This window comes from Penicillium subrubescens (genome assembly GCF_028828155.1).
Source record: "Penicillium subrubescens strain IBT 31985 chromosome Unknown utg000003l_segment0_segment0, whole genome shotgun sequence".
NCBI lineage: Eukaryota > Fungi > Ascomycota > Eurotiomycetes > Eurotiales > Aspergillaceae > Penicillium > Penicillium subrubescens.
This window is the reverse complement of record NW_026643153.1, coordinates 714,475-724,130: the sequence shown is the minus strand read 5'-3', so window position 1 is coordinate 724,130 and position 9,656 is coordinate 714,475. Positions and strand designations below refer to the sequence as shown.

General features: G+C 50.0%; 4 protein-coding genes across 4 annotated transcripts; 3 read left to right on the top strand and 1 right to left on the bottom strand.

The window, feature by feature from the left end:
- Positions 1 to 673: 673 nt before the first annotated feature.
- Positions 674 to 1,744, top strand: N7473_004375 (uncharacterized protein; the record flags this gene model as incomplete). The annotated part of the gene is made up of 1 exon (XM_057150315.1): positions 674 to 1,744. The coding sequence occupies one exon, from the start codon at positions 674 to 676 to the stop codon at positions 1,742 to 1,744; it is 1,071 nt and encodes a 356-aa protein (XP_057010425.1).
- Positions 1,745 to 2,190: 446 nt separating this feature from the next.
- On the top strand, positions 2,191 to 2,511 carry N7473_004374 (uncharacterized protein; the record flags this gene model as incomplete). The annotated part of the gene is made up of 1 exon (XM_057150314.1): positions 2,191 to 2,511. One exon carries the CDS (start codon positions 2,191 to 2,193, stop codon positions 2,509 to 2,511), a length of 321 nt encoding a protein of 106 aa, XP_057010424.1.
- A 2,115-nt stretch (positions 2,512 to 4,626) lies between these two features.
- On the bottom strand, positions 4,627 to 5,776 carry N7473_004373 (uncharacterized protein; the record flags this gene model as incomplete). The annotated part of the gene is made up of 5 exons (XM_057150313.1): positions 5,580 to 5,776; positions 5,466 to 5,508; positions 5,259 to 5,402; positions 5,008 to 5,184; positions 4,627 to 4,946 (listed from the first exon to the last, which is right to left on the bottom strand). The coding sequence occupies exons 1-5, from the start codon at positions 5,694 to 5,696 to the stop codon at positions 4,627 to 4,629; spliced, it is 801 nt and encodes a 266-aa protein (XP_057010423.1). The 5' UTR covers positions 5,697 to 5,776.
- A 932-nt stretch (positions 5,777 to 6,708) lies between these two features.
- Positions 6,709 to 8,470, top strand: N7473_004372 (uncharacterized protein; the record flags this gene model as incomplete). Its single annotated transcript, XM_057150312.1, is given in 2 exon segments — positions 6,709 to 8,436; positions 8,447 to 8,470. The coding sequence occupies 2 exon segments, from the start codon at positions 6,709 to 6,711 to the stop codon at positions 8,468 to 8,470; spliced, it is 1,752 nt and encodes a 583-aa protein (XP_057010422.1).
- Between the last annotated feature and the right edge of the window lie 1,186 nt (positions 8,471 to 9,656).

The window sequence follows — 9,656 nt, the reverse complement described above, 5'->3', positions numbered from 1 at the left end:
GGGAGCAATTGACCAAGTCAGGAGCAATTGACCACGTCAATAGGAGACTGGTGATTCGCTTGAGGGAGCTGGGTCCAGATGGGGTCCTAATTCGATGGGTACGGTCATTTCTGACTGACCGGGTGTCCAATTAAACATAGACAACCCTAAATGACTAGCCCGCCGCGTTAATTCGGGAGTTCCCCAAGGATCCCAGTTTCCCATATCTTATTCCTAATCTACTTCTGATGTCATAGAAAGGTCGGTTTCAGAAGCTCAACAGCTATCTTTCGCGCATGATATAGGCCTACTAGCCCTAGGATGTTCGGTGGAAGATGTCTGTGGGTAAACTGCAGGAAGCAGCCAAGGTAGCTATGCAATTATGAAGCGGTCGAATAATCGGTATCTCTTGGAAAAGCGCAGAGTGTAATGGAACACCAGTGGGGGTAATGGTCTTCACATTGGCGATCACCTGGTTTTTTGAATAGGGGGCGTGTCACATGATCAGACCTCCATCTGGAGGTTTTTCCGGGTCTTTTCCTTTTCTCTTCAGACTCGGCCTCCGTCGATCTTCAGCACTCAAATCGATATCCTTTCTTTTTGAACTGGCTACCTGGTCATAAATGCGACAAAACCAACTACACATTTTATTGGGCACGCCACCACGACGGGCACTGGGCAGATAACATACGCGATGAGCACCCGCGACGGTTATGACGATTCCCCGCTTGATGAGGAAATCCGCCAATTCAGCAATAACCTGGAAGGGATACGGAAGCGCAGACGGCTCGTAGCGCTGCAGACACAGATCGCGGAGGAGGGGAGATGGCTCCAAGAAGCACAGGAACGCCTTGACAAGGCTCGACAAAGTGTGGGCCCCGATGCTTCTGGTTCGACTAGTCTCCAATCGCCAGTGGGCTCTAAATCACCTATCATCTCGAAGTCGCCAGTGTTCTCTATTGCCCCTGGCCAAGACACCAGCAGTGCTGTGGATGCCTTAATTAAATCTGTTCTGGATCCTATAGGCAATAATATGCCGCCTGTTAATAGCAGCCCGCCTACAACTGACCAACCGCGGATGGTCAACGGGGACGTGAAACTAGTGTCAACAGCTTCGGTGAGGCGGGGAAAGGAGGCCGCTCCTGCATCTGCCCCATCGGAATACTCTCCCGACGCAGAGGGGGCGAGTAACGAAGGAAAGGATAAGGTTTCATCCGAAAACGGACACGAAGCAGAGAAATTAACAGACGCAGTTCCTTCTCAGCGACGACTAATCGCGCAACCCACTTCGCCGCGGACACATACCCAAACTACACCAGCGCGTCGAATCCCAGCCACTCCGCCAAGTCCGTCAGGTCTTGATTTTGGATCCTACCGGGGTAGAAACTGGAAGGAGTGGGTACAATATGTCAACGCCCTGGAAGCCCATTTCGCCCGGTACCCCAGCTACTACACGGAGGCTCGCAAAGTGGAGCTCGGGGCAAAATACATCGGCCACAACCTGATGAATCAGTGGCACGATCATATCATGAGGCCTGGAAATACGTCATGGAACTCATACTGCACGTTCCTGGCTCAACAGCTCTCACGCCGGGCGAGTCGCGAGCAAGCGAGTTTTGGAATTACAACCGCTGAACAGAAAACTGCTCAACCTGTGACGCGTTTTGCCTTCTGGCTAATCCAGTGGGCCCCTGTCCTTCCCGAAGTCAGCACTAAGGAGTTTATGGTCTATCTGCTGAGAGGGGCCCCTTCCCGAAATTCGTGACCGCACGCAAAAGTCATACACGCAGTTTTCGGATTATGCTTTGTTTACTGCGTATCTGCAGGAAGTTGAAAACTCCATCCCGACCCGAGCGAAAGTCCTCGGACGACGGAAGAATTGTAGCGTCTCAAATGACGAGCATTTCCTCCCAACGGATAATTACGAACACAACCAAAAAGACAGTCCGCCATCACAACCGCCAACACAGCCCGCGCAGCAAACTAGGGCTTTGCCTCCAGCAGAGCCGCGTAGCAAACTGGAATATCGACCGTCACCCGACGCGCCTGACTTGCCGTTCTACTCGGCACGCAGCTGGAGGCAATGTAAGACCTTCATGTCCAAATTGCAAGACCACTTCCACAAGTGCGGAGACCAGTGCAAGGACTTTCGCAAGATCGAGATCGCCAGGGCCAATCTCTCCCGTGCATTGCTTGAAAGATGGGACGAGTATGCCGCCTGCCTTAAAAACTGTTACCTGGTTCGCATTCTGCGTTTTCCTCGTCGACCAAATCCCTTCTGAAGGGGATGGCAACTTCAAGTACTCCAACACTTATCAAAGGCCTAACCAGTCCGTGTACACCTTTGCGCTCGAGCTACTTCGTTGGGCCCCGGACAACTTTGGTGCGAAGCACAATCGCCTCCGGCACCTATGGGACCGAATCCTCCCAGAACTCCGATCAAGGGCCCACAAAACCTGGAAGGACTTTGACGAGTTCCATGTCTTTGTTGCTTATCTGCAGCAGGTCCAGGACCCTTTTTCAATCCGGTAACAGAGAGCAGATCATAGCTACCTCCCCCCACGAAAGCGTTTGCGCATCGATGGGCCACTAGAGCACGAAAACTTGGACTCCTCCTCTATTGGAGACTCGAGACTTGTACGGAGTTGAGGATTGCACAGTGGCCTTGTGAGTGGTGTTCTTCATTCTTATTTCCTCTATGTAAATATAGACAGGCAAGACACAAGCGTTAATTGTTATGAAATCCAAATCAGATTCATTCCGTTTCGTTTCCGTTTCATTTCTACCCACCATGTTGTAGCGGAATCCTGCCCAGGCTCAGTTAGTTCACCGCTACAGCATCCTTGAAATCCCCGTGGATAGGGTTTCGCGAGAGAACTTCCTCATAGTGTTCCTTACTGGCATAGCATCCAGTGCTTGGTCGAACCCTTACCATCCACACAGCCCCGGCACTGCGCACCCTTCGGCATCCCCCCAGATCTGGCGGTAATTCATGCTCTTCGAATGGGAACGCTTGCCTTCGTGGAAGTTATGCCCGATGACAGCTGCTAGCTGGACGGCGCCGCCGGCACAGCCCTAAGACGTCTAAGCTCGGGGTGCCGTTCCTTACACCTTCCCGTGGTAGATCTTGACTTCTTCGTAGACGTCATAGGCGCGATCATCCACGGGCGTAGTAGTAGGAAACGGAGCCCGGTTTCGCGGCAGTTACGGGAACCATGACTTGATCACACTTGCAAGGGTGGGCGATCAGAATCTCACGGTAGAGCTTCCCACATGAAGTCCTTGGTGTGAATCCAATTCAGTGTCTGCACGGAGGAGCGGAGGGACCCGATTGTTCCCTCCAGCAGGTTTAAATGAAGCGATGGGTCGCTTTTATCTGCCGAGCACAGGGTGGAACGACGAGAAGAATTGAGCAGGGCCGTTTCGGGCTCATGAGGCACCCTCGCACTTGAGCTTTTGAACGACAGACAACGTGGCCCACTTCAAGGGGGCGCGAGTGCAGAGCATCCTGCAACCAACGTGCCACAAAGGGGAAGTCCGGTCATCTTCTATCATTAAGTCTCGATGTTGATCTAAAGAGAAATTGTCCGCCCCGACCATGGATAGAAAGATAGGATTTTCGGGCTATAATCACTCTAGGCCAAGCAAGAGTTTGGCTCGACCTTTCTCGCTATCTCAGTAGCCTTGTTCTTTCTCGCCTTTCGTGTTGGCCGAAAGGGACTCAGATTTCATTACAAAGATGAGGTTCTCACGGAGCACCAACCGAAGGTGTTGTAGTAGAACTACAAGCCTGGCAAGGGCACAGAGCCAGACGCTCCCCGCCAACGGGACTGGGCCCAGATAACCCCTGTGAGACTCAAAGTCGATACCTAAAGAGTCCAGACTGCATGGCAGTATACGTCGATAAACGAATACATGGTCCGCCACCCCGGTAATTGCACCCGGGTTACGGAATAGCCCTAGCTGTGGAAGAGAATACGTTATCGCGCCCATGATAACGATAGGTGACATGAAGGGAGGAAGGGTTGCCTTGAGTAGAGCAGAACAGGAAAGGCGACAGCGCTCAAAATTTTATTACTACAGCCCGACGAGTCGTTGGCGCAAAATGAAATTGTCGCTATTCGCATCTCTTCAAACAATCACCTGCATGGTCATCGATATCTAGCAACATATCAAGTGTCTTCAGAATACTATTATACATTAAACTAGTCCAAATTAAATCACAAGAAATGGAACATAAGGAAGGTCATCTTAGGAGCGTAACCTCTGCTCTTCTGGGAAAATCAGTTTCCTCCACTCAGTCCACGTTCGTTCGTTGAGACCTATACCAAGTGTGAGAGATGGCAATTTCTGTGTCGCATGAGGGAAAAAATAAATACCGTAGATAACAGCATCTGCTAGTCCCTGAATAGAAATGCATGACTGTTGGTTCCGCATTCGTCAGTCTGGCCTGTAGCTGCATTGCGAAGGAAACCGATGATACCTTGTCTATGCAATTGATAACAAGTGAGGCAGATTTGCCTGTCGTCCCTTGATAGATACGAATGGCGGTAGGAATGGTCCAGATCAACATGTAAATTACCGGGTACATCATCATCCGTACGGAAACCTAACAAAGTATTAGACTCCAAAGTTTTTAAAGTATGATTAGACTGGTGTCTCGGCACTGACCTTCTTCAATTTCGACGACTGAGGATGTCGCTGAACAGTCGCTGTCGCCATTTTCGACTCTGAAGTATGAGCATATGATCCTGACTGCACATCGGTGTGCTCCGAATTGTTTTGGCGACCAATTCGGTAACCAGATAATATAATCGTTGTGTCATGCTCTGAGCTTTCCAACAGTCTTTGGGTTCGGAGGAGGATGTAGCTGAGGCGGAGGTAGAGTGCGATGATCACAAACACGATGATCCATCGTGGGACAAAATTAACCAGTAACCGTGTGCGATCGCTGGCGAACCAACACCCTATGATTTATCGGACATGTTAGAGGGATGAGAGGAGACAGTAAGAGGGAAAGAAGCTCACACGCTCCAATGTTCTGATAGCCCACCAATACCAGGCCAAGTACGGCCCAGGTAGTAGACAACACCCAGGGCCACAAACACACAATAAGAGGATGGGATTGCATGGTGTCAAAGAAACGTCGATGGTTTACCAGAATGCTGTAGGTGCATATCGCGATGTTCAAGACCCAGTAGTCGGCTATGGATCCTCACCGTTAGCGAGATGTACATAGCTCAATTGGGAGGAGCATGTAGCATGGATGAAGGATGTACTTTGTATCACAAAGACCTGCGTCATAAAGCTGTTGAAACTGCAGAAGCCCTGTAGAGGCTCCGACCAGATTTTTCTGCCAGAGATGTTCATGCTGGTCGATACGATGAAGTTCAGGGCCATCAGAAAATCGCTTATACCAAGGCCTATTTCTGATGGTTCAGTACAGAAGCAACCACAAGAAAGCAGACTGTACAAGGCTTACTGACCCAGGATCAACTGATGACGAAAGGTTCGTAGTGATGGGATAAGCTTTTAATCCAGCCACAAATCAGTGAATTATTCCTCAAGGATGTCACATTCGCACACGAGAGATTCCCAACAATAAAGCTTATTATAATCCATGCTGCACCAAGCGCAGATAAAATGGAGATAACCAGTATGATAACCGACAAAATCTCCTCCCCCGTTATTGAATTCGGCGCTGATAGCGCTGGCATTGTTGCTGGAAGGTATTCACCAAAAAGTCAAGGGATGTGGAAAATGATGTTGATTGAATTCTCATACTAGATGTCTTAAGGATTCTCATTTACATTATAAAGCAGGAAAGAGGTGTTGCAGTGTATGTATTTGTTTTTTGGTTATCAGTCGGAAGAGCGACCATATACATGGAAGGATCCGAGGATGTTGCATCCTTATCTCCACGCTAGCAACACACGGTCCATGTTCTCCGCGGGCGACACCAAAACGCATGATATCGCCCTTGAACCAGCAAATCAAATCCTTCAAATGATGAAAGTGGAGCCAATAGATCAGTGGAAAATTCCAATCTTGTACCCGTCCCAGTCCAGATTGGTGAGATGTGCTGGAGGTAAGACTTTGAGGGTGCTTCTACGGCGGTGCGTAGCGGCCATTCTCCAGTGCATAATTCATAAGTAAATTTACCGGCAGAATATTGATTACGACTAAGTCCAAGCTCGTATGCACAGCCCAAGAAGGACGTTTCTCTACATGGAACTATGTACTTTCGAAGTAGCTACATAATCACTTAAGAGGGCTTATCAAATTCACGTTTACAATAATCTATCTAACTCATAAGGGCTTGGTTGTTGGGCAGGATTAAGGCTAGCTTGGGAGGGGGAAAGGGGGTGGAAAAGGGAAGAAATTATCCTTGGCGGAGGTAGGGAAAGCCTAGTATTAAGAGGAAGGAGAAGATCACATGACCAAAAATAGGGATCATCACGTGATTTTGCCTGAGGGGTAAGGCATTGTTAGGATTCTCCCTTCCCATTCGGGTTAGCGCCCGACGTAGTCAGCTGTATATTAGGAGTTAGTCGCCCAATAGGAACGCAGTGTGCTTCCCGACTCTTACAGGTTATGGCCCTATATTGACAATTCCTTTGTGCTATTTTGCAATTTTTGAGGGATTACCAGTCTGTTCAATAGATCTGAATCACCCTGTCTTAGACCTCGGTTTGACGGCAACAATTGAATGTTTACGCCGCAGTCATGATGACCCGAGGAAGGCAGTCTCAGGGGCGTAAGCCCCAACAAACAGACATACCCCCTGAGGGTGATGAAGTAGACCTTGGTGATGACAGGAATCCATCCACTTCTCCGAGGCGTGAGACGCCTGATGCAGATATCAAGGCGATGTTGACACAATTGACTGCTAGTGTTTCAGCTCTTATGCAGAACCAGGCAGAACAGGGTCGCAGACTCGACGCATTGTCCCAATTGGCACCTCGAGACGCCCCTGAACCAATTTATCCTTCACTGAGTGCGGAGGACCGAACGGACGATCCCAACCCGCGGATCGACGATTTACAGACCCCGATCGCAGTCGACCGGGAAGAAGCTCTCATCGAGAGAGAGCTACAGAAGCTACGGCGTAGCATCAAAGACCTTTGGGAGCACAAACCCACGACCCTCACCATGCACAACTTCACTGCGTGGAAGACGAATACTCTCAGTGATGCGTCTTTAATTGACATTCACGATGTCTCTTCTTACAGCATTTTGTTTAAGGGACAACAACATCCTCCGAACTCCTACTCTAGATTGCAGCGAGCAATCTGGACCGCGATCAACGATGCCTTACACGCCCGAATCCTCAAATCCCTTAGTGTGGAAATACGGAAGATCATGCCACCGCAACGGACCAAGAATGCCGCGGCCTTATGGGAATCCGTGGTGACTGGTTTTGGCATCACGAAAGCCCAAGAACGCTATAATCTTCTTCGCGACGTGTGTGCGTTGAAGCTTGACGGATCGGATTACATGTCCCACCAAGCCCAGTGGCTGACCTACATGGCGGCGCTGGACGACCTTGATGTCACAGTCGATGACATTAAGCATGATTTGTTTATCTTGAGCCTTGGGAACTGGCAGTCACAGTTCATCAAGACGAGGCTAGACGAGTTCTTTGCGTCCGGAGGAAATGGAGAACCGATTGTCAACCTAGACATCAGACAATTGATGCGAGCGCTTCAGTATCGTGCTATCACGCAGGGACTGAAGAAGAAAGACCCGGTCTCCACCCCGAAGGGATCGACATCCACATCGAATTCTGAAAGGCCGAAATCGTTGGAGAAATCGGACTCTGACCGACCTTCGAAGTCGCGCTGCGACTACTGTCAGGCTCCGAAAGCGATACATGATGCTTCTCGCTGCTGGTCTAAGAACCCTGAGAAGGCGCCAATGCACTGGTTGAAAGACAACGCTGATTTGGTCCGCCGAATACGTGGGCGCAACGGGGATCCAATTCCTGATATTCCTGGCCTTATAGTTGAGCCGCAGGCACAAGCCAAGGCTGCAATTTCCAGTAGCAACAATAACGGTCGCCAGTCTACTGATTGGTATTTCGACACGTGCGCAAGTCGTCATGTAGTATCAGACCGAGAACTTTTTACCTCCTATGCTCCGCTCAAGAGCAGTGAGGGAATCGGATCAATCTGGGGGGACAAGAAACGTGCCATTGGTGTTGGAACAGTCAATATGAAGCTAAATGGCCTTACTGTCACTCTAAAAGACGTCCGCCATATTCCTGGAGCAGATTCCAACCTTGTGTCCGAGGCGCTTCTGCATGATCAGGGATTCATTATTCACAAGAATTCAACACCTCCATTCCACTACGTCTTGAAGGACCCATCGAACCAGCGATTCTTTGCCGCTCGAAACTCGAGCGATGTTTACACATTCACCGCCGATGAACCATTCGAGTTCTCCACTCAGGCCTTCGTTACAATAGCGAACCCCGCTGATTCACATTTGACCATTGATGAACCTATTCCGACAGCTGGCGAACAGCAGCTGGTCGCTTATTTCAGCTCTAATGCAAAGAGCAACGTCGAGGCTAAGCCATCTGATGGAGATGAGCATGTTTCAAAAGCCTCGATCGATATCAAATCTGCTTTCCCGAAGACTCTTTGGGAATGGCATGTCACGCTTGGACATCTCAATTACCGAGATGTACTCTACCTTGCCAACCGTCCAGGCAGTGGAGTGAAAATCACAGGCGACAAGGCCCAACCGCCTTGCCAGGTATGCCTCCAAGCAAACATAACCCGACGATACAGTCGTCGGCAGGCCACGAGGGCCACACGGCCATTAATGCGCATCCACGTTGACATCGTGGGTGGCGGGGACGTTTTCTCTGACGATGATGACGCATCACAAGCGGCAAATCTGCAGTCCCGGCATGGCTATAGATATTTCCTCCTGATCACGGACGATGCGACGCGATTCCGATGGATCTACGGTCTAAAGTCCCGAGACCAGTGCGAAATTGCTACACGTCTGCGGTATTGGTGTCAGCACATCAGCAATCTTGGTTTCAAAACACCTGCTTTTCTGCGATCTGACAACGAATTCGGATCTGGAGAATTACAATCAATGATGACAGAATGGGGATGCCAGTGGGAGCCATCGAACCCTTATTCTGCGTGGCAGAATGGCACCGCGGAACGGGCCAATCGGGTGGTATTAGAGAAGGCGCGCGCGATATGGATAGCATCAGGTCTCCCAATGACCTTCTGGTTTCACGCGCTAGTCGCTGCAGTTTTCCTTGCTAATATATCCCCGACGAGCACTCCTCTCTACAATAACCCCACACCTGGTGGAACGACGATCGATGAGAGCATCCAGCCACAGGACACTCGGATCCCGATCGAAGCGATCTCTAAAATCCCGGCTGATTTGAGTTACCTACTTCCTTTCGGTTCGAGCGTTTTTTACCACCTCCATGGCACTAACGAGCCGACCGGGAAGCTAGAACCTCGAGGGAAAATGGGACGCGTAGTCGGATACAACGGCGCCTCGATCTACACCGTATGGGATCCAGACACTGGCCGTATCTTCAACACTGGAGATATTCGGCCGACAGGCGCAGCCATACAAACCCTGCTTCAAGGGGGGGAGCAAGTGGCAAGAGAGACGCCTGATTTGATAAGCTCCGAGGA